Genomic DNA, 25,356 nt, shown 5'->3' on the forward strand with positions numbered 1-25,356 from the left:
TTAGAAAATTTGTTAAATATATTTTCATTAATGATCTACGAACAAATTCTTCTTGCCAGAGCTATGAAGCATCTAAGCCCTTACACTATTTTGCCAGGGCACTGTACTGTATTTATCATCTCTCCCACCTCTGGTTTCATTTTCAGGCTTTCACAAGATTCCATAGAGCGACCAGGATTCAGAAATGACTGTCAAGTCTTCTTTTATAGATTTCTCAATTTTACCCGTAGAATTTCACTGCAATTGCAGGAAAAAGGAAAAGAGGCAGACAATGAAAGACACAAGACTGTGTAGTATTTCACAAAAGAATCTCACTTTTCTTCACTATAAACTATTTTTGGAAGAAAAATATCTCCTGCAGAGTTAGGCATTCACCGCAAGAGATAGCTACATTTATATGTCTCATTGACAAACCTAAAAAAGAGACTCTTGCATTATAATTTCAGAATAAATAAATAAATAAGGATGCGAGAAAAGGGAAATGTCAATTTGCAGAAGGAATTCCCAAGGCAGAATGACGTTCATTAGAATCAGAAAGGTTCTAGGGGCACAATAACAGACTTTCCATAATACACTGAAATATAGCTCAATATAATAAAACAATAGTAAAGTAATAATAGAAATGTATGGTTCTATTTAGAGCAAGAGATTCTTTGGGGCAGAGAAAAGGGTATATAACCCTTAACTACTTTGTTTAATCTTTTTATAAGTGAAGCGCATATGGTTTTCTCTGCTTGTAATTTTCACAATGATCTGGAGTGTTCCCTATGCCTGGTTTTGTATTATGCACAGACAAGTTCTTACTGTGAAAATCGCATTACACATTACCTTCTAAAATTTAGTGAAATGTAAAGATATTGCTAAGCAGTTGTAATATTACACAGGGCTCAATTCTGTGTTGGAAATCTGGGTTCAGAATTGAATAGTCACAGAGACTTGAAATCCTTATGAGAAAAGTACATACTATGACAGGGTGGACACACAAAGGATTGGTGAAAGCATGATAAGATGGCACTTGGGGCCAGGTCTATTGGTACAAGTTTCAGTGGACTCTTAAATGGATCTTGGAGTGATGACTAAAACAGTTAAATACATTTTTGTTAATGTGTATATTGGTTTGCTTTTGTGATATTATCCTAAATGCAAGGATCAGAGCAGACTGATGGAGGAAACAAAGAGAAAATAAATCAGTGAGGACAATGCTGTTTGGTTCCAACTAAAAGGATAAGATTTATTTTTCTGTGGGTTTATCAGCAGCAGCTGGAATAAGCCTTCCAAAGAAAGACACACACAAATTGCAGCTAGCCCCTATCTCTCCCAAGCTGGAGACTGTGGAAATTGAAAGGCCAGAGGGGATATTATAAATTACAATGTAGATAAGACACATGTAGATGGTAGCTTTTTTTCCAAAAAGTTTTCAACCAGTGTTACAATCCCAACAATCTCTGCAATATCATTCCATATACCTGTTGACAGATGATTGTGACATATAAAGCAAGTGGCTGTGATTTTTTTATTTTTTTTTTAGTCTGTCACCTTGAAGATTAGAGCCCTTATTTTTTTCCTGGTGCTTTGTTTCTGAAAAAGTGTGATTTATTTACAAATCTGAATGATGAACATCACTTAAAATAGAAAAAGTGTTAATCAGATGTACATTGGTAGTTTGGATTTAATTACAATTCACTTTAAATTAAGTAGGAATCTTGCCATGGCATTTTGTCTGTAAACTCTTCTCTAAAAGGCAATTTTGACTTACATACTACTGAGGCTCTTAGGAACCACTGTCATATTATTGATATTTTATGTAATTTATGTGTGAAATTACGGAACAAGGACAGCCACAAGATGGCAAAGTATGTCAGAATTCAAAGTGACTCATTTATACGTTCTTCGATAAATTCAATTGTTATTTTATGTCTGTTTGAATTTGTAGAAATGAAGTTGACAAAAAAATCAACAGCAGGAAATAGCTTCAGCTATGCAACAAAAACACCTGGTTTAGACTTTGTGATGGATATAAGCGAAGTTAAAACAAGTTTTAAAGTTTTCTATTGACTTTCAGTTATAGACAAGTCAAATATTGGTACTTGCCTGTTTCAGTTCACTCTTTCATGTAAAATGAAGACCTTCTTTTCCTGCCTCATGAAAGCAAACCCAGTCTTTCTGAAAATGGTAAAGTTGAAAATCTTCATCATTTTACGAAGTTCATTCAAGACAAAATAGTGAAAAGATGGAAATGTGTTATCATGGTTCAAAATAGTGAATGTTTTAATTAGAAAATACTCAATATTTGTCATTAATAGCAAAACTGTTAACATGTAAAATCTCAGAATGAACTGAGAAAACGTGTAAAGTGTATGGTCATGGGTTTGTGATTATATTATCTATAGATATCTTCTGTATCAAAATGACAAGGAAGTGTTTAAACTAGTTCTTGCAAAGCAGCTTAGGATCTAGAATAGACACATACAACCTTGCTTTTAAATTGAGGGGAATGTTCTGTTGAATAGTCTGATGATAGCTATTGCATTCAGCCTGACTGTCGAAATTGCTTCTGGTGGAAATAGTAACTCATACAATTTATCTAGAGGGAAAAACAGCTCTGAGCTTATTGCACAAAAACTGATCTGCAGTGAAACAAGTAGTTGGAGTAGTTTGAAGAACTGGAGGAATTTTGTTGTTGTTGTTGTTGTTGTTTTATTTAAACTTTTTAATCTTCTAGGATATAAATAAAAAAAAGACCCTCATTCTTCACAAAACAACTAAGTTTTCATTAAAAGTTGTGATCATATAAATTCAGAAATGAAATAAAGGTATCTCAAAGTAAAAGTCTTCATGTCTTCAACATGGTGTTCACTCATTAAACCTTTATGAAAACAGCTGGTTTAGTTGACTGCAAGTTAAAGATTTCTAACCTTTATGCCAGAAGCAACTTGAGTCCTTTGGTACACAGTGTCCTCTCCTGCTTCAGGCATACCTCCATGTCTTTGCTGTTGCTGTAAATGCCACTGGCATGTGGCCTGGATTGTGTGTGTAGCGAGAGGAAGTCCCCCAATGCAAGGAAAGAGGGGTTCACGGTGGGCTGCTACGAGCCAAGTCCTATCACCCACCAAGAAACATGGGGATGCACAGGCATGGAGATCATGTATGGGTGTCTGAGAAGCAAAGCCTGAATGAAATCTGGATCCTCCTGGTTGTTGGGGAATGCCCTGCATAAAAGAGTCTCCAGTCCTGGCAGATCCTCACCACCTCACCTTGTTGTCATTAGTCAGAAGACTTTGGTTTCAGCTTCATTGGATTTCTGTCATGGGCACATGAGAAAATGAAATGCCAGCTTGCATTGGAGCTGGCAGGGATTATGCTTTTCTGTGTACCTAGAATCTGAATGGGCATCATCAGAGGACTGGCAATCACACCTCCTTCAAGTTTCTCTATTCGGTATATTGTATTTTAATAAAACACAGCCTTCACTAGTCTCATGCCTTAGGAATAGACACAGAGCTTCCTGATAGATGAAGAAAGTGGTTATTACACAATGCAAATATCTGCCACTGGGATAAATCTATAATTAGGATATCCACTTCTGGACATTTTCCAAATACGTCTAAACAGTTATGCCAATTACTGGTATAATTGTAAATGAATCAGAATATGCATCATCAAATGAATCAAACTGGAAGTTGTACAGTTTGCCTTGCTAATTATACTGCTCACAAAATAGCTGACATGAGATATCTGCTACCTGCTGACTGGGGAATGCAGGGGGTTCTTTATGCTAATACTGAACACTCTTAATAAATAGGTTATTTAAATAGAAAAATATAAATAGCTTCAGAGAGTGATCAAGAGTGGTTATTTTAACATCTAGGACATTCCCATTCTATTGGATTTGGAAAGCATGCATTGGTGAGGACACCTTTGCAGTGTGTTAACAGAAAATACTGATGTTTTTTTCTTTTTTTTCTTTTTTTTTTTTTTCTCATCAGTTTGGAGTCTGAGTCTGGCTCCAAACAGCTTTTTCTTTTAGGGTTTTATCTACCAGTACCAGCAAAACCTTCTGTGACAGACCAAAGTGTATGTCCAGGTGTTTGTTGGCAATCACTTTATGCCCAGTTAAAGTAAGGATATTCCTGAGATCTCTATAATTCTGTACCCCTCCCCTCCTTAGAGAATTGGAACCTTTTTATTGATTCTGAAATGATAGAAATAAAATGTGTTTTATTTTATTATTTTATTTTATTTTATTTATTATTTTATTTATTAAGGGAACTTTTAAGTAGGTATTTGTCATGGATTTTTGCCATGGTTATTTACAAAGAAACTGACAGGGAACTCACAGGATTGACAGTTAATAATATCAGATTGATGTCATACTCATCGGAATAACCTTCATTTTGCAATTGACCCCTCTCAGTGGCGCTAATACTTGACTAATATAACGAGCTGTGCCTGCTCCCCCACCACCAGCTGGTTCAGTCCCACACAAGATGACAGCAAAAGCTGGTGAGGGGGAAGCAGCAGAGAGGAAGCGGAGACTAAAGCTCTTGCTGCCTCATCTTTGGTGTTGCTTGCTTCGCTGTGCAGCTCGGCAGTGGCAGAAGTGCCTCACAGGTGCCTCTTCAAACAATGATGCAAGTGTTCATGCGTCCTCACCACTTGCAGGAGTCAGGGGGAATCAGCTCATCTGCAACCCCTAGTAGCAGTCTTACAAATCAAAGAAGCTTGTTAGCAACAATAACGAGTGCCAGGCTCATGATGATCTCTTTTGCCTCTTGTGTTTTGCTTCCCCTCAAAAGATCTGACATTACAGCACACATGGAATAAGAGTGGTTGTAGAAGCAGCCACATCTCTATGAATGGCTGTAAAATTTTTCTTGTTCATAGGAGGGAAGAACTGACTCTGCAAAAACGTGGGGTGAAAGGGAGTTCACAGTCCTGTTTAATTGCTGTCGTTATCCAGAAATAAATCCAGACAATGGCTTTTTCCACCTTGTACCTTTTAAAATATAGAGAGGAGAGAGAGAAGAAAGAGGCTCAAAAGGTTAAAGAAGAATAAGTGTTCAAATAATTATGTATGCAAAAGTGAACAGAATTATGTTTGGTTCTTACCTTCTATGGTCTATCTCAGATGGCTCACAAACATTGAATATAGGGAGACTATAATTATCATTAGGTACCTGATTAGAGTTAAGTGTGAATAATAGCACTTTTCATCCACAGGCTGTACTCACACATTGGTATGTAATAGTGCCAGACTCCTTCCTGAACTTTACCGTATAATGTGATAATTTAGGGGAAAAAAGGAGTACCTGAGAATTCTTCTCTTTGATCTCCCAGGTATCCTTATCCACGATAACTATCCAATAAACCAAGTACATCACTCTAATTTTTATATTTTTATACATCTCTTTTTTTCCTCATATTGAAAACCATCTTTAGCTTTCTAACAGAATTTCACAGACACCCACATTCCGCAATATCATGCTTCAGAGAGTAAAGTATCTCTAATACAGGTTCTTGCTTATTTTCTTATGCTGCTAAGAAAGCCAACCTCTGCTCAAAGAAAACTGCTTGTAAAACAACTTGAGAAAAAACATGACATATCCTAAACTCCCTCACCCTTTTTGGCATATCTGTTATGTTCAGTTTTAAACAGTAGCCCCATCAGCTTAGGTGCAGTAGTGTCTTTTGATATGGCCGTAATATCTATGCTTTTGCAGAGCTTGTCCCTGCTCTGTGATGCCTACTGCCTCTGATGTCTGCATACTGGAGAGCTGTGCTTTGAAAGAAAGAAAAAAGCCTGAATCTATTTAGAGATTAGGAGTTTAAAGAAAAGAAGAAGAGGAAGAAGGAGAAAAGAAGAAGAAGGAGGAGGAAGATGAGGAGGAGGAGGAGAGGGAAAACAGAACTCAAAAATGGTTAAAAGAGGCTGTGAAATACTTAATTTTGGACAGTGTCTTGGACCACTGAATCAGTGACAAAACTCTTGCCCTGGTTGCAGTGGATCCTGGGTTTCACTGTTTTTGTATTCCTGAGCAGAGGGTAGATGTTGTTCAGGAATAAAATAATGACTGTATAAATATTATGCAGCACTTTGTCATATAAACTATGACCTTCCACTGCTTAAAAGTTTTCACTCATCATTCTGAAAAAAATTGAGGTTAAATGCTACGGACAAGCTCTTCTGCTGCTGATGATTTGAAAGATGAGGAAAATGCATAACCTAGATGATATTTACAAAATACAGTCTGCCTTTTGATAATGAAGATGATGACGATGTGTAAGAGTGACTATCCGTTACAATGTGATACCTGTTGTATATTAGGTATTACGTTACTGGGACAAAAGTATTTGAAATCCCCAGGAAAACGTTTGCAATTTATGTTGATGGCTATTAAAATATAAGGAAACTTCACCTTTCTCTGCTGAAAAAACAAACAAACAAACAAACAAAACAAAACAAAAAAAAACAGAAGATATCAAAATATATAGAAAAAAATGAAATAATAGGTTAAAGACAAAATGCTTGAGTAAATCATAATAAAGGTAATGAAGGAGTTTCCAGGACATAAATTTGAGATAGTAGAGAAATTTATAAAGGAATATGAGAATAGATGAGAAAATTTTGAGTGGCAAAGAGTGGAAAAAAAAAAAAAAAAAGAACAAAAAAAACTGGGGAATACTGAAGAAGTACATTATCTTGAGCTGTTCCTTCCACTTTTCATCCACTCGGCTTCATTTCCAGTGAAACATCCTCTCACAAAAGTCTCACCTATGCTTCCCTTCTTCCTTGCCAGCCACCAACAATCTTGCCTCCTTCTGCCAGCCCTCTCCTTCAGCTCCTCTCAGCTGAGGGCGACAGAGTCTGTCCAGCCCTTACAGGTTGTCCTGTGCCGAGAGGTGGTGCTTTACATCACCTGATTGTATTGTCTCATGAAAAGGGACAACGCACCCTGCCAGGCCATGTGCGCTGCCATGCAGGCTGCCTCACACGGTGCAGGAAGGAGGCAACTCATTACTATCTTCCTCCTCTACTAGCTGCCCAGAAAAGGAGCTCTAGGGTTTCCAGTTCTTTTCTCTCCAAAGGAATATGAGCTTTTACTTGAGACAAGGGAGATAGAGGCCAAAAAACTGTTTCCATATCAGTTTTGGGGATGCAGAGTAGCTGTCTCCTTCCCTAGGCAAGCTTACAGTGGGATTTGAAGGGGAGTGAGGAAAAAGCCTGTACACATCCCAGTTCCCAGAACCAAAGACCACACAAGGAAGAGGAGAAACACAAACACAAGAAGACAAAATTGCTATGCAGGATGACAAAGCAGTGTGTGGAACAAAGATGACAACAATGGTAATTGATGGGGAGGGAATAAGGGAGGCAAGCTTGGGCAAATGGAAAAGACAAAAATAAACGACCTGCCTTCTCAGTACCTGTCATACAGAATCCTCCTGCTTCCAACCACTGCTGGTGCCACCAGCTGCTTCTCCTCCGTGCTGCCCTCCCACCAGATCTCTCTGCTTCCCGTTACTCACAGTAAATGGTGATAATAATCATCGAGAGTGATCAGCACAGCAACTTGCAGTACTACTCCCGTCAGGAGCTTTCTCCATAACACTCTAAATTCCAGAGACACAAGAGAGCAAAGCAATGATCAGATTATAATAAGCATCATTCACTTTACACTGCACATAGTCAAAGTGCAGAAAGCTGAGCTTTGACAGTGGAAGAGCCTTTGCTCCCACACTGTGTTCCTGCTGGAGAAAAAAACAACAACCCTGTTTCATCCCTCCTAGTTCCTACCATTTCTCCCTGTGATTTTAGAGCCTTCACAACATTGAAAACATGAACTGCAATGCAATGCAAAGGATTTCTTATCTCACCCCACTTGCCATTTCAATTTATTGGCATCTCCTGCTTAAGTCATGGTAGTGACAAATCTTCTCCGTCATATTTATGGTTAAGATATGCTGCAAAAAATAAAGATATCAAACATATGCTGGTTGTAAAGAAACAAAGATTGCAGATTTTTTACTGTGTATATACAAAAAGAGAGAGCATTTTGCTCAATACATTTTTTATATAGTAGTTCCAGATTCAGGAATGTAGAAACAATATCATACATAACTGAAATCCATAGACTTTTAATTTTGACTTTTCATTATGAGTCCTTGGAAATAAACTACTTGCAGCTCAATTGGACAATTCGTGCAATGTTTTTGACAGTTGTGGAATAAAATAGAAGCCTGAAACAAACTAACCAACAGAGCTGGGTAGAAACGGAGCCTGCAGACAATTGTCAGTATTTTTAAACTCCTTGCCGCAGCCTAAATTCCATTAACATGAGACTTGGAAGGACACATCTGTTATTCTTTAAGGAACTAAAGCACTTGGCTGGTGTCCTAGCTCTTGAACAAAGTGTTCAGGGCTCACATGGCAACACTTTGCTGCATATAACGAATCTGTTTAATTTAAATTATTTTTCTAAAGGAAGAAAGAAAGGAATGAGTAATGATTGAGAAGCATCTGTGAAGGATCTGCTATACTTTGCATTTTTTTTGCAAAATCTGTCTTCATAGGTTGGTTCATCCATCATCTACAGTACTGGAAGCAGCACAAACATGTGGAAGTACTCTAGATAAAAAGTGAAATGTCTAGAGATTAGTTTAGCTTCCTGATATACAATCTTATATGTTAATGGAGAGTTCACAGAATAGGTGTGAAGAAAGCTCAGTTTAAGTTGCAGCTATTCCCAAAAAAAATGATTCAAAATACTGGCAAATCTTTTCTTCTCTGAGCCACTTTTGTGTTGGAGTAAACAAGCATATTGTAAAAGGAGAATTCAGGTTTCCTTGAATTGGATTTTGGTGTAAGAATCTGATTCTTAAGATTTCATAAAATTCAGATTTAGGAGTGTAGGGAAGAAATAGCCAAGTGTGAAAAACAAACCAAGAGAATAATATTATCTAAGGAGACAAAACAAGGGTTAAGTGAAACCAGATGTGTTTGAAGCTGTCCATGAAATAATGTACCAAGAAAACCACAAAAATAAATTACAGAAAGAGAAAAGTTCCCATTCACTCTTCAGGTGAAGAGATTCATCTCGACATATCTGAGTGGCTGCATATCTCATACTAGGATAAGTGTGTCTGTGTGTATGTATGCTATATAGACATTCACAGTGGGTTAGTAAAGAAAGAAAAATTACAAGGAGCACTTACAATAAATATGCAGAGGAAAGGTTTTGTGATTTGGTTAGTAGGCTTTAACTACTGCACTCAAAGCCTTTCAGTAGTCAGGTTTTTCAGTATCCTCATAGCTAATACAACCTGTAAATGTTGCATAGGGTGGATAGCTTTATGGGTATTTTAGGGTTTTGATTCCTTCATTCAAAGGACTTAAAAAAACACAAGTGTTTTTCTCTGTCCATCCAAGTTCCAGATGCCTCACAACTCATTCTGGTCACAGAAGTATTTCAAATACTACTTCAAGTAAACCCCTCCAATTATAAAAAAACACTATAATCATGCATTTAGGAACATATGTTTAACTTAGCTTCATCTATTTTAAGCAGAACAAAAGCCAACCGAAAAGTTTCAAAGGAGATTACACCACTTTGAATGGAGACAATAATAGTTGGTGTATTTCTTTTTATTATTTTTTTTTTTAAAGAAACACAAGATATAAAGCTGAAAAATAATATAAATAAATTATGGGAGAATGAAATTTCAGCATGTATGGACTTAAGAATGATTGCCAGGAAATCCCTACCTCTCATGCCAGCTCTGTCAGTGATTTGCTGTATAATATAAAATTAAGAGGGATGAAGTTTCTAGGAACAAGTAATTTGCATTAGGCTAAATGATGTCAAAGAAAATGGACAAATTTGCAAGCCTTTCAAGACTTTAAGTCATGGAATATCTCTGTCCCACTTTTGTCTGTCTGTAGCAACATTCAACCTGATCTACTTAAGGTACTGGCTGATCCAGCTGAGCTCTGCTGCTGAGATACACAATCATGCGTGTGTGCTCCTGGGAAACACTTTGGCATCAGTTCAGCAGAGGCACTGAAATGTGCCAGGCTTCATGCTCACAACTAATTTTGGTCCAAGGACTTGTGGCATCTTACTTGGAGTACTCCCATGTATCAGAGCTTGTAAACTATAATTTCAGTGTGCAGCTTTAACATGGCACAGATACAAGTCTGCCTTCATGCCCACAGCTCTGCCCAAGCAGTTATAGTCAGCACCATGTCACTTTTAAAGCCATTTCTCTGCACCCCTGTACAAGATATCCACTGCTATGTCAGGGATAAAAGTTAATAAGTACTGTGGATTTCAGTTCACCTCCCACTTTTACAGGTGGAAGAATGTGAAGCAGCATGTAGGAAAACTCGAGAATCTTTGAGTCATTTTGCTCCATTGTACTACAAAGGGAATTTTACTGTTTAGAGGGAGACAGATGATGAAACACTTGCTCAAAATACAAGAATGATTGACCTTCAAGGCCAGCAGACCTGGTGGCAGTAGACAGCATAACTTCTTGCTGAGTAGTAGAGGCTGAATGAAATGAATACCTTCAGTGCATTTTTCATCCTCAAACTCATCTTCTGAGACTCATGAAGTAACGGAAATTGTGCCACAAAATAGCACCAAGCTAATAACATTTCCTCTCTTGCATTTCTTTCCTCCATCTGCTCATTCTTCCTGCACATCAGATTGAGCTGAACAATGTTTGGTTGAAGGTCTGTCTGGCCTGTAAGCCTCTTGCAACTTCCGTAATCTGCAGTAGAGAGAAATAGTGAGTGGTTCTCAATGATTTTCCTATGTAAATGTTGACCTCAGAAGGAGCAAAAATACCTGCTCTGTTAGCATTGCATGCACTGTGCCTTGTCCTTTTTGCTCAAAAGCAGAGAAGGAAGGAGAGGTTCAAAGAGCCTAGAATTCAAAGTTCTTTAGACAAAGAGCTTCCCTTCAAGCCTGTAGACTCTCAAATCTTTTAAGTGTGTTTTCTTGACATAATGTTAGTGTGTGATCATGAAAATGGAGGCTTGCTTGTTTGACTTCTTAGAAAGAAAGAATTCTCCCATTCTTCAAAAGACATTTTGACAACAAAAATTTTAAGATTTTCCATTTCTGACTTTAAACAAAGACATTTAGCAGCAGTATTTCCTGAAGGCCATGTTCTATCTTAACATATATATTCATAGATGTAGACCAGAGAATTTGCCTTGAACCTGAGAAATGCTTGAAAGAGCAGAAAGAGGTGGAGAATGCGACACATAAAGATACAGAAGAGTGACCTAGAGATAATTAGGCAATCATGTAATGATTTAGCATTTTCTAGAAAGCCTGTGGAGATGACTGCATCAAAATAACTTTCACTAATCTATGTTTATATGGTTAAATAAAATGGAAGGTCACAAATAGAGAGGTGGACCCTGCAACTCAGGCCCTCATTTGAGCTGTGAGAGGCTGGGTAGGAATTTGAAACTCTCTTCCACAGGCCAATTATATACATTGATCATTGGTCTACTGGCTATTTTTACACAATTTTGACTGCTTTAGCCAAAAATTCTGTGCTGAAAAATCTCTGTCATTCATTCTCATTGACATTCTTTTATTTGTATCAGGTTTCAGAAACGGGCATTTTCCCACTGCAGAGCTCTTGGCAAGCAGAATTAGCACGCACTCTTGGTGACAGTTTCATTACTGCTTTCGTTCATTTGCACCCTGGTGGATGAAACATAGCTCTGGAGTTGAGGAGAGCTTTACTCTGCCAGTTTTCTGCATAGTAACCTTGGGAAAGCTGTCTGTTTTGGAGGCTTCCTTTCCCTTTCCCCAAGAGAAATACAAAGACTTCCCTCCTTTACAAAGTGCCTTGAGACCCATTGTTGGCAATCACTCCATGAAGATTACCTATTTTATATAATCTTTACAGCCACCTTCTTTTCTCCCCATTTAACTGATTCATGTTGATGTTTTCACAAAGAGAGAATTTCTGTGTGCTACCAACCATTCATTCAAGGCCTCTTAATTCAATCAAGCCACTTAATTCCTATATTATATTATCAAAGAACTATGTCTCACACTGTCAAAGAAATGTGATTACATTTCTAAAATTGTTTTTCCAGAAACTAACCTCTGTTTATAGCAAATCAAAACAGAATGTAATCAACTCAGTTTGCTTTTGACAGATGTTTAAAGCAATTTTATGCTACATAGTTTCCTTGTGTCTGGTTTCTTCAGTGCCAGGACACATTAGTTACAAAGCAGGTTCACTGAATATGAGGAGGATTGTTTGCCATTAGATAATCCTCCTCTATACACTGCTATTCCTTTACTTCCAACATGTGTGCTGTGAGTTCAATGCTTGCAAAATGTATTGCTCTGAGAGCAAGGAAAGTCATCTTCTGCTTATAAACTGGGAAAAACACACCGACTTCCTCTACTGCGTTACTGAAGTGCCTTAACACTAACATGGCTCCAGATGCAAAATCAACATAGCCTTGAGGATATGCTTAGCTTTGAACATTATCTGTCTTGAAATCAATTATACTAATTCTTCTCTAAATTGAATCGTTGAACTGCTCTTTCAAACTAATGCTCTACTGCCCACTCCTGGACATAGGAAAGTAGTTCATTCTCAAAACCTGTCTGATTCATGACTTCCCTCCTGAGCATTTGAAGTTGAGTCTGAGGCAGACAGTTATTCCATCAAGAGCAGGAGTCCACTGAATAATCACGTCTTGGCATTCAAAACCATTCTGGACTGGATTTAAGCAAGTTGTCTGAACTTCCCAGTATTTCCCCACTGACTTGTGTATTCTCCTGTATTTCCCTTTTCCCTCCTCACCACTGGCAATAAAATAAATTTCAACATTATTTATCTTTATTAGACTGCAAGTAAAATGAAGGGAATGTATTTGATATGCATCACATCTAGTAACCACCTTAGGAAAATTGTTTTTCTTCTCAGTATTAAATGGCAAACAAGCAATTATAAGCTGAACATCACATGAAGAAGGAACATCTAAGAAATGCAACTTTGGTTATTATAGGAAAAAAAAAAAAAGCTTATAAAAAAATATAGTATCTTGAAAAGGAATGAGAACATGATTAGTGCCCTGAACATAGTACTTAAATAATTTATATCCCTAGGCAAGAATAAACGTTATTTGAAACAGATGAATTGATGAACAAATGAACTGATTTGAAACAGAATCTACAAAGTAAGCTCCTTTATCCCCAACACTGGTTTTGGAGATATGTCTTGCAAGATGGTGGTGTTTGTCTTCAGGACCTAAAGCAGTTCTTCACATTATTTCTCCCTCTCCCCCTTAAGGCTTCAAACGGAGGCTGCCAATTGCTGTTTTAGTAGTAACGGCCATAGACTGATAAATTTACAAAATAGTTATTAAAAGATAAAGTATAAAAAGTAAAATTGCAACTATATCAAAGCAAAAGTTCTCAGCAGAAGAGACTCAAATGCAAGGTGAGACCTGTAGATGCCTGCTCCTGTAATGCAAGGGAAGAAGAGACGTCATGAGTTCAGGGAAAGCAAGAACAATCATAAACAGCCTTGGTCCTACCTTTCTTGCTCTTACAGCTAGTTACAGTCTTTATAAATGCTGAGCATTAGGTCTTACCTGAAGAAGTCTTGTCGTTCTGGGGACAACGTGTCTATCCCATGGATACAACAGTTAATTTTTAGACCACTATCTGTCTCTGTTTGGGACCTTCTCAATAATATTTTTCCAGGACAATCTTGCAGTGGGAAAATCTTCCCCAAAGCAGTGTAGATGAAAACTAGTAGTTGATTTATTTCCCATTGTAGACATGGCCTTGTAATTCCGTAGTGTCAACTCTTCTCTGTCTTTTCCTGGTCCCTTTTCCCCACTTCAGAAACATTTACAAAATATTCTTTCTTTAGTGCCCAAGGATTTAACAGAGATATTGACAGTAGCTGGTAGTCTTATTGCTTCTGATAGTATCAACAACAAATATTCACATTTGGGAGAAGTGCTCAACTGATTTGTATAGGACTTGTTTCCCTAGAAAAACTCTACAGTCCTAGCACTGCACTGTACTTGCCTATGCCACAAGCATGATTATGCAACAGCAGTATTATTCAAGGCACAGTTAATGGTAATAGCTTTTCCCCCAAAATTAATGAGAAAATATATGTCAGCATATTTAAATAATACATTGAAATCAGAGCACAGCATGAATAATATTTAAATTAAATCTGACAACACAAGAAATATAAAAAAGAGTATTCACAGTAGTGGAAAAAAATAAATTTTGAAAACTACATTTTCTAAAGGAGGAAATAATTAAAAGACCTACTTCAGTAAGATAATTTATGGAATCACCTTATCAGCAAATAAAAAGTACAGTTAGACTAAAAGAAGCCTCCATGAAATGAAAATGAGAATAACTGAAAGCAAGATGGATATGTATATTGCTTTGCAGGAATGCACAGAAAACAAAACAGGGAGATTGTTCTCCTGAAAGAAGTCTCATTTCTTGCAGTTGAAACCTTTATGCCATTAAAAGAACTTTCAGACAAAAAGTCTTTAAAAATGATGCTTAAGCACATCTCAAACCAAGCAGCTGAACAATAAGGATCCAGTTCACATTTTTGAATGGTGGAGCTCACAATGGGAGGTTACATAAAAACAAATGCCTGAAAAATAATGAAAGTCACTGTGACAGCACCTTGTTTTGGGCTAGAGATAAGGAATGCACTTAGGTGTAGGTACTGTTTGTTCAATATTTCACTGGTGCAGTGGAAACAGGACAAAGGTAACCTGATTTTGCACATTGCGTGACCAATTCTAGACACCAAGTGAAGTACAGTGGGCTAGAGCCTCAGTTGACTCAGGTCTGACTTTACTACCGTTTAATGTCTTTAAAACTCCAGATGCTAGTGCCCTTCCTTCCTCTCTCCTGATGTGATATAGCCAGCCATGTCTTGTATTTAACTGAATGGCATGGACTTTGGGCAAGGGTGATTTACTCTGCTGAATTAAAAGAATCTTTTACCTTGCTGTCCACTGGTCAAGAGTATCTCCCTCTAATTTAGCTGTTTTTTGGTGGTGTTCCTCAGAAATGCTCCTCGGTGGCTTAGTGTGCTTCCTGTCTCTGTGTGTCCTCTGGACTTTTAAAAAGTCCTTTCTTATATACAACTTCATACTCAAATTGTCCATCAATCATATACTGTGATTGAGCTATGTCTTTGGGGGAATTAGCAACTGATATGAATAGTGACTGATTCATTCCATCCTACTGCTCAGGCTTACATAAATATCAAGATGTAATGGTAGGAATGAAGGTGTCACCTGAACTTTGTTCTGGCACACTGGAGGGTGGTGGGGAAGTAATAGCTTTTCCACTCTAATGTACGTTGCTCAATTAAGCCAAAAACTGATCTCAGACAAAGGTACTCCAAACTTGCAGATGGGAGCAATGCCTTCTTCACATATGGGTGTGAGTGTCCAGTACCAAGGAACTATCACTGAAAGTGTGTTGATGCCTGACAAGATATGTAAAAAAATGGCACTATTGCCCACAATACAAGGCAATGCACCACTAGTCATTTGCAGAACTCCCTGGGGAGAAGCAAGGAGAATTTAATTAGTAGGTTTAAAACAAGCTGAGTGTTGTGAAGTTCATGTCTACATTTAGAAATCTAGAAATTTAGAAAGAAAGAGTCTTAGAAATCTGATCTCAGTGGCATCTTCTTGATTTCATGAGAACATGGGAATAATTTTCCAGGAAAATAATAGTCCTCCTGAAGCCAACAATCTTATTCCCCTACTGCAGGTCCTGCTATTTTAGGGGGAACTGAGACTACATGTCACCAAATATAAGCCTCAAACTCATCTTCTGAGACTCATGAAGTAATGTAAATTGTGCCACAAAATAGCGCCAAGCTAATAACATTTCCTCTCTTGCATTTCTTTCCTCCATCTGCTCATTCTTCCTGCACATCAGATTGAGCCGAACAATGTTTGGTTGAAGGTCTGTCTGGCCTGTAAGCCTCTTGCAACTTCCGTAATCTGCAGTAGAGAGAAATACTGAGTGGTTCTCAATGATTTTCCTATGTAAATGTTGACCTCAGAAGGAGCAAAAATACCTGCTCTGTTAGCATTGCATGAACTGTGCCTTGTCCTTTTTGCTCAAAAGCAGAGAAAGAGCAATAAGACTATGTTCATAAAGCCACTAGTCTAGAGGAAACCACTTTCTCTCATTCTCAGGCCTGTGGGCTCTTGCATAGCCTGAGTGTACTTTCTTGACATGCTTGCTTGATTAGCTTTCTGTTAGAAGACTGTACTGCCATTCCTCAAAAGATACTTTGCTCTGGGGAAGAGACAAGTGGTTATCCAGGTAATGTGAAAGTTAATCATCAAGAAAGGGAAAAGGACAAATATGGGAAAGCAGGATTGTTGAAGGGGTGAGGGTGAGGAAGGAATGGCTTTTACCCTCAATACAGTCTTTTAAGTCGTGCATCATGTCACCCAACATGAAGTTTACTTTCCTCTTCCTAGATGTTACCCGTTACTCAATTCTGCAGAGGAGATAGTATAAATTAGCTAGCTGTATTAGTTCTGTGTTTGTGAGCTGACAATGAGCTTATATAATTTGTTTCACAGTTCAGAGATATACAATTTTTTTGACAGGTATCTCAGCCTTCATGGGATTATATGCATATTGATTTTCTTTTACTCTGAACAGATATTTCTAAACTATCCAGTTCTAATGAAATATATTGTCTGTTTTTACAACTTTCTTTCTTCCACCATATCTATCATCCAGGGCCCAGCACTTGTATTGGGGTTTTGGCTTTTCACTTAGGAAATTAGTTTTCCCTGTGGCAACTTAACATCATGAGATGTTTCAAAAGCTTTACAGTACCTAAAATTAGTTATGTTGGTTTAAGCAGATTTCTTACAACTTTTCATGCATCTAAAGCAGAAGGAAATGCATACTTTTGACATTGTGGAAAGTCTTAGCCATTGAAACTGTTAATTCTTTACAGAATTCAGATAACTACAGGAATTACAGTTCATATCCTTCCATGCATAAACAAGGTATAGGGTATAAACTGTCAGTTCTTGTAAGGAAATATAAATAATCTCCTGACAGTCTCTTTGAACAGAAGTTCAACATTTGTTTTCTGTTAGTAAATACTGTCTTGTCCACCAGTTTTCACACCAGTGAAAATTCCCCTAAGGCAGGCAAACTTTTTGACAAAGTGCCTAAGGGTTTGGATCCACTACTTAATATAACAAATGTCTTTGATTTGGACATCGGATAAGACATTAACTGCTTTAGTAGAAAAATGAGATACTGTGACATTTACCAACTGTTCTCTGAAAAGGTTTATTTTCCTCTACAATTTTTGGTTAATTCACGGAAAAATGCCATTTGGATATGGCTTGGGGAGATGATGTTTGTTTCAAAGTGGAAATTCCCTATGCTGTTGTGTAGAAAGGGAAAAAATGGACAATTTGTTTTTGTCTAAAAGCTGTCAATTTTGAAAGCAATCTTTTTGTTGTTGTTGTTAAAACTATAAACAAAGAAGTTTCTGATAAAAGAAAAGCTGTAAGAATCACAGTGCTTGGAAAAAAAAATCATAATCCATGCACAAATAAGTTATGAAAAGACAAAAGGTTTGATAAGGAAATCGCATCAACAGTGATACAGTAACTCTGGAAAACCATTGTCATTTGAAGGACAGCAGAACATACAGTTGCCTTCCTCATGAGTGCCGTTTTCTTTGTGTCAGCAACTAGAAGTTTTCACTTGTAGTTTGAAAAAAAAAAATCTGTTAGATAACCAGCTTTTATGACATGTTCAATTGTTTTTATTTCCTTTTTTTTTGTGAAAGTAGATATTATTATTAAGCAACACTTACTACTGTAAAACAAGTTTTCTGTGAAATGTTTTACATAAGAATAGTTTTTTCATCTTTTTTCATAATTTTATCCCTACCCACCCAACTTCCAACTCTGTAATTTCTATTGCCAAGTGATAAAAAATAGTCATCTTTCTGCATCGAAAGAGATTATTACATTTCTGTGGGTGTGATTTTTTTCAGATAACTCTGACTAAATCAGTTTAAGGCTGGCATAAGACAAATATCTATGCTTTTCATAGAAAACTATGGTTTCCTCTGTAGTCAGAAAAGAGACATGGACATTCCTGAAAGAAATTTGTCACTTCTGCTGTCTTGCATGCTTATTTTGGGCCATCTTTGAAAAGATTTTTGTTTGTTTGTTTGTTTGTTTGTTTTTCCTTCTCTTGCTACTAACTGTAAAGGAGCCTACATCAACTAGCTTCTGCATAGTCCAGTTTTTAGATGGCTCAGGTTAGGTATGATCAGTTCTACTGCAAGCGTGTGACAGCTTGCACACTAAAAGATTTTAAGTAACTACATGCAAATGTTCCTACTCAAAAAGGAACTGCACACAAATAAAATGCTAGCTCCAATTGGAATTAGTTTTGATTCAATCAAATAAATGTTATCAGTTTGAAAATGTGATAGAATAGGCTGACCAGCTTGAACCAAGAAAGGATAATTAGAGACTTGTAGATCTGGACACTCCTCTTTGTGAACTATAGAGGGGTTTTGATGATCTCCTCTTCTGAGTTCACAAGTAGGCATGCTACACAAGTTTTCCTTTCACTTAAACATTGTTTTCAGCAAGAAATCACCTGCTGGATTTACCTTCACCCCTTATACTGTTACAACAACTACTCCAAGGAGCAAGTGTGAGGTACAAATCCAACTGGGAAGGTTGTTCATACAGAATTTGGGTTGATAATGCATATATGTTTAACTAAGAGATTAATGTTATTTCTCTTAAAACTAGTTTTAAACGCCTGGCATAGGCTATACTATACACAGACACGATAGGAAGAGCTAGAGAGAACATTTTAGCAGTAACTATTTTCTGACTGTTTATTTGAAGCAGTTTTGCTGTTTAATAATTAAAAGCAGTTAGTCAATTTTAGGACCCCCTGTAAATCACTTTCTGGACCCATGAATAGGTATAATCCCTTTCAGTTTTGTCAGGAGAGACCTGCCTAATCTAATCTGCTGTATTTCTAATGTTTGCATTCCAGGGTGTTTAATTGCTTCACTGAGAATCATTTCCATGGAACGGGAAGGAAAATCCTCAATAAAATTGCAGAAGGCTGAAAGTGTAGTGAGCAAAGTATGGTACTGTGATTCATGGGTAGCTTTCTACACTTTACTTAACCAGATGCACTGGGGATGTACTTAATTGTGCATCATCCCAGGAAATCAGTTTGGCCCAAGGTGGTGAATGGCATTGACTGCTGAGTAATGAGGGTAGTTCTGACAAACATTTCTGTTTAATGGATATCATTTGGTAAGGGCCAACAGCTTAGGTTGTGTTTAAGCACAGGAGAAAAGAGAAGGATATTTCACGCTTACAATTTTATAGTACAGAAGCAGCCAAATAAAGAAGTTAAAATAAGTAATTAAGATGGAAGAAAATAATTTTTTTTGTCTGTGTTTATACATTACCGTATCTTATTTTGAATAATTCACAGCATTAAATTGCTTCCAAGTCTGTAAGAGACCGTTGAAACATTATTTACTGCTGAATGCCAGCTATATCTGTCAGCACTCCAAAAATGTACAGTTGACAATGAGTCATAAATAAGAGATTAATTAGTGCAGTAGTTGGAAGTTATGTTGCTGATTCAGATATTTAGTATCCACTTCTCTAAGATAATTTGCATGTGCTCTGCCCTCTTATCTTCTGTTGAAAGATCTGTTTAGAAAAAGGAATCTAAAACCACTGATGGCTGAAAGGAAGAGAGGGACATACAAGAAGGGTGCATGGGGGTACCTCAGTGCTGGCATGAAACAGTCTGGGAGTCAGTGAGGGTGACAGGATTGATGCCTTTGGAAACAGAATAATAGGCATTATATTTAGAAGGTCAAAGGCCAACCATGAAAATACCTAATCAGTTTACACTCTTGATTTAAGCCCTGTTCCCTTATTCTGCATTTTATTTATTTATTTAATTATTTTTCTCAAGTCACTGGGAATTTTGCCAGTGCTCCTAGTGGGAGAATTAGGTCTACTGGAAAAACATTTTCAGATATTAAAAGAATTTATAGCAGTATAAAAAAATGCACACTTATTACAAATGAAACAGACATCACATATTGGAGATGACACGTGTTAAACTGCAGAGCTGTAGAAAAAAAATAATTGATGGTAAATCTTAGTCACTTCACCTAGCTCTGTCCCCTAGTTCACCCTTGGACTTACTTTAATATCCTGAAGTAATGTCCTATCTTTTGGTAACATCCGATGTCTTACTGCAATATCCTAATAAATGCTTGTACAGCTTCTGGAGGTTAACTGTTTTTTTATTGGCAAATATGAAATTCCTACAGGAACAGTTGCCTATTTCTCCTTGCCCACACATAGGACATCAGCAAAATTATGCCCTAACCTGTTTTCTTCTGAACCTATGATGTTATGGGTTCTTATTACTGACTAGTAGGCAACTGCACTCTGAGTTAGTTAGTTAGCTCTGAGATCCCTATACACTTAAAGGAAATAGGTGCTTTGGAGCCTGTTTCCTCATGAGCGTTTAGAAAAAATGTAGCCATCTCCTTTTGCATGACCTCAGTTGCACTTTGGAACTGGCTGTTTCTCTTACCTGGATGAGCTTGGGTGACCAGATCAGATTTAAGTATCTGCATTTGGTCAGATAAACTCCATGACTCCAAATCTCTAGTGAACCTATTGATATTTATGCTGATGGGGTCATAAGTTGAGTGAAATAGAGAAGTCCTTCCATACCATTCATCACTGCTGGATGAATAGTCTGCAGAGTCAGGAATGATGTGGGTCAATTTTAACGTGTTATAATGGTGAGCTTCATGAATGACTGAATGTCTAGAAAACAAGATCTTCATGAAAAGATGAGAGAAATGGAGATTAATTTAGTTTAGCAAAGAGAAGAATGAGGGAAAACATGAAATCATGTTCAGTGTATTTCTTTCATCTGCAAAGAGGCAAACAAATTTGTCTTCATGACCTCTGGGAATGGGACAAGAAATAAAATGCTAAAAGTGCAGTGAGAGAAATCTAGGTTAGATAATAGAGAAATTTCTAAGGGAAAGGTTGCTCAAGCAGAGGAACCTTAATCACTTAAGTGGTTATAGAATGTTATAAGTAAAGATTTTGTAAAAGGGCTGAAGCAATGTCTCTTGGGTATATTTTGAAGTTGGGATGTGAAATGGAGGTCTTCAGGGTCTGTTTTTTCTATCACTCCTTTTATGTCATTCTTTCTTTCATTCACTGATCTCTCTATTTCTCTCTCTTTTTGCATGTTGTATTTGAGATGAGAAACTCTCAGCCTCCAACAGTAGTCCTGGTTTTATTTCTAGGTCTTTATCTCAAATAAGTAACTATTTTTTTAAGTCAGCTGGAGTGTTTTAGATCACTCAGAGTTTTATGACTTTGTGGCTGGCCTACAGAAAAAAATGGTAAGTGAAGAAATATTTCTATTTATTCTATACTTCAAAAATAAAACACAACGTGCATCAACCAATTAGAGAATAGCCACTCTCACCCCAAACTCTGCCGAACAAAGGGGATGGCCCCAGGAGGGCATGCAAAGGAAAGGAATTCCTGCAGAAAACCTGCTGTGCCTTTCCTGCTACCTGCTGACTTAGCCTTCAAAAACATCATGCTTAACAACCCATAAATGAACAAGCTGGTGATTTATATCTGTCTATAAATGTTTATTATATTTCTATTTCTAAAGAAGAATTACTTGTTTCCCTCAGTCTGGGACTTGTTCATTGCATTTACGGAGCTTTTTTTTTCAAAAATGGTGACTGCTAAGTGTTCTGTATACAGCTGTACTATCCTGTAATTAAATGCTCTTTAGATAAAATCAACACTATTAAATTTTCAAATAAGTTTATAAATGAGAATGAAAAAAAAATCATAAAGTCTTTATTTTACTGTATCACATGAAAATAAAGAAGGAATTAGGATGGTGACAGAACAGGAGGAAAAATCGTTTATCACAGTATCTTATTATTTTTCAGAATATCATAGAATTGGTGTTATTTGATAGATTTTGCTTTCTGTGTCTACTAATAAATGAAAAATACATAAAATAATATCTATTGCTTTTGTACTGAAGACACAGTAAGCAAGCATCTCTCCCCCACCCTGTGCCCCCCCCCCAAAAAAAAAACAAAAAAACAAAAACAAAAAAAACACCACTTTCTTTTCCTCTGAAGTGCTGGCAGTTAAAAGCACATTTAGTTGGCTGTTATACAGAATATACATTTGGTCTCTTCACCAGCAGTAGACAGTAATTTCCTATACATTAGACATTGGACAGTGGGAAAAAGCCCATTTTAATATTCCCATATTCTTTCTAAAGCTTACTTCTCTTTTTTTTTTTTTTTTTCCCCTAAGAGAATGAACACTTTTAAAAACAAACCCAGGGTTGATAAACTGTAGTCCAGAGGTTAAAAAAACATATTTCTTTGAGACTTGTTGCAAAGGAAATCCCACTATATTTTAAGAGCAGTTCTAATAGAAAAACTTAGAGTTTCATCTGTTTTATAATAGCCATATGTGCTCATTTTTAATTATAGCCACATGTAGCAAGAATGTGTCTTTGGGCTATTTATGAACCTGGAGCTAAGTTTGTTGTGCAGCTAAAACTTCCCTTGGACACGAGGAATGCAATGTCAGGCCTAGAATGTGACATGCACACAACATTATAAATATACAGCCCAAAGTATCCCTTTGGTCATATGAAGAAGCCCAAAAGGCTACTTTAGACATTGCAAACTTCAACTCTAAATACAAACTGAGCTACAACTGTACGACCACTAAAACATGGGAGCTGCCTGCAGGGGCAGGTAGCTTGATTTATGTACTTAAACCCTTTGGAGAGTCTACTCAGACATTAAATCTGTTCCTGTTGCCTTTCCCTTGCCAAGCAATGCCAGTGTTGATATTTGCTTTTCCAGAAACATCTCCAGACTCATTCTCTCATGTCCCATTCTGTATTAAAACACCTCCTCCAAAATCTTCCCTACTAGTAACCAAAGCTAGAAACATTATTACTCTGCACATCAGATGAGATCCAATCACAAGTGAAGTACAGCTGCCAAGGCTCAACAAAGTTCAGGTAGGAGGTGGTGGTAGTGGGCAATCGTGAAGGTTTAGAGGAGTTTGCCACCTCCTTCTGGCTCCAGGTCCACCATCAGGATGTCTGCATTTATTCTTCCAAGTCAGAGATATTACTAGACTGGCCAGAATCTCTGATGTAGCAGAGGTGTTGGAGGTAACTCAATAAATGTTCAATACGTACTACTTAAAAGACTGTGTGACAGGAATCAGAATATTTCCCTCTTCTTACTCAGTGTTGTCACCTTTGGGTAGAATTGTGATGCTTCTTCCATTGCTTTCTTTTGGTCTGCATTTCACTCCTCAAAGTAACACAGCTACAACAAGAGAGAAGACATGTTTAGCCTGTTTCACAGCTTTGAGTTGCTCTCCTGGGAGCCGGAAATAGAAGATCCATACCCCAACAAAGTGAAAAGAGCCAAGACACGAAGCTTTCCTCCATCTCCCACTTCAGTCGTCTAATTGCTCTGTGGGTTTGGCCTCAGTAACACATTTCCTACACCTCAAACTGTGACTTGGGGTGCTCTCAGAGATACATTTTCAGATGCCTAGGCTAAAAGTAGAACCATATGGTTGTAGGCATAAACAGAATTAGGCAGAATTTGAGGAGGATTTGAGGAGGATTTTGAGGATTTAAGTTTTGAATGTAGCTATTTACAGGTTTGTAGGAAGATAAAATCTATTCAGCTGAAAAGTGGAAAGCTCTGGGGCACAAAAGTTCTTCCTCGGGTCTGAGACAGAAGACTACAAAGCCAAACACAACAGCTTTTGAGCTGCAAAGAGCCTACCACTAAAACATGGATGTTATTTATCAAGACAGCTAGCTTGGCTTATATGCCTTTGTTTACAGAACTAGCAAGTGCTGGCTTCAGAGGCAGCCAAACATCTAAATACCTTTAAGATTTTATTCTTTTTTCCTATTGTGAAACCATGGGAGAAAAAAAGAAAAAAAGAAGGAAAAAAAAAAAAAGAGGAAAATCACAAGTGTTTCAATATATTTTAACAGCAAGTTAAATCAATATTCTTTTCTCACATATATAGCTTTAAAACATAATTTTCTTTGTTGCCAAATACTCTTGTAACAGTATTGTTTGTTTCTTATAAGTACATTTTAGCTGTGTCTTCAAAATACTTTCCAAAGAATGAAAAATGTTTAGGGTATGGGGAATACTGACATTCAGGATAAAGTTATTGCCAAAAGGGCTTTTGAGAAGTAAAATAAACCTTTTCCCAATTGATAAAAATATATTAAGTAAAGATGCCTCAGTAGAATAAGCACATTTAATTTTAATTTTTTTATTTTTTTTTTTTACTTTTCACCAAAATCACAATAATACGAAGTTACTAGCAGAACAGATTTAACACAATTCTGTTATGTCACTGTAGAGAAACTACAGTGCAGGTAAAGATAATGGACTAATTACACACCACATGCCATTAGAGTTCAATGGCTACTAGAGTCCGCAGGGAAAAATCCAGCCCATTCTTTGAGAAATACAAAGGTATGAGTGTGAACAGAGGCAAGAAAGTACTTGACTATCCCACTGACAAGATTTTGTTGTTAACCAATGGACTCCTTGTGCCCAAATTCCCACATGGAATGGAACACTTTCTTTTTTTTTTTTTTTTCTTTGTAATTTTTGTAATATGTACAGTATCATGAGCATAGATTCCTCTAATCTGTGTCAATATATAGCCTTCTTCAAGAGTCTGGAATAGAAAAGTGAAGTTTACTGCTTCCACCTACAGTTTCTTTCAGGAATACCATCAGAAGTGGTCAAAATGCCATTGACTTCACTGTTCCATCCTCCACTTGTTTGAGATCGGAGTGACAGACACAGCACTAAAAAAATGGAGGCGTCATAGATCTGCTGAAAGACAAGTCACTGAATGGGCTGAGCTGAGGACAGGAGGTATTAGCAGCACATGACAGCCTGATTCAAATGTTGTGATTTAAACTAAAAATGAAGTCTGGCCCATACAGACCATTTCTGAAAAGTATTCACATTGTGATATGGTCAGTTATGTGCAGTAAGGAAAGAAGAGCTAATCTCCTGTTTGCTAATTTATTTACTCAGAAATTATTGCTTAGTTACACAAAAATTTTTGCTATTCAGTTATTTCAGGTTCTCCTGGCCTAACTCGAA

General features: G+C 37.1%; 1 protein-coding gene across 9 annotated transcripts in view; it reads right to left on the reverse strand.

Moving 5' to 3' along the window:
* Positions 1-331: 331 nt before the first annotated feature.
* LOC310892434 (uncharacterized protein) overlaps positions 332-25,356 on the reverse strand; it is a 93,172-nt gene continuing 68,147 nt past the window's right edge. For 4 of the 9 annotated variants that reach the window (XR_014578120.1, XM_083820208.1, XM_083820207.1 and 1 more), the window contains one exon: positions 15,798-16,054. Coding sequence is in view for 3 of the 9 variants with exons in the window: in XM_083820208.1 (XP_083676334.1) it covers positions 15,846-16,054 (209 nt within the window). In the remaining 6 variants the exon portion in view is untranslated. The other 5 variants (XR_014578118.1, XR_014578119.1, XR_014578115.1 and 2 more) reach the window with 4 other exon arrangements.

This window comes from Anser anser (genome assembly GCF_964211835.1).
Source record: "Anser anser genome assembly, chromosome: 1".
Lineage (NCBI taxonomy): Eukaryota > Metazoa > Chordata > Aves > Anseriformes > Anatidae > Anser > Anser anser.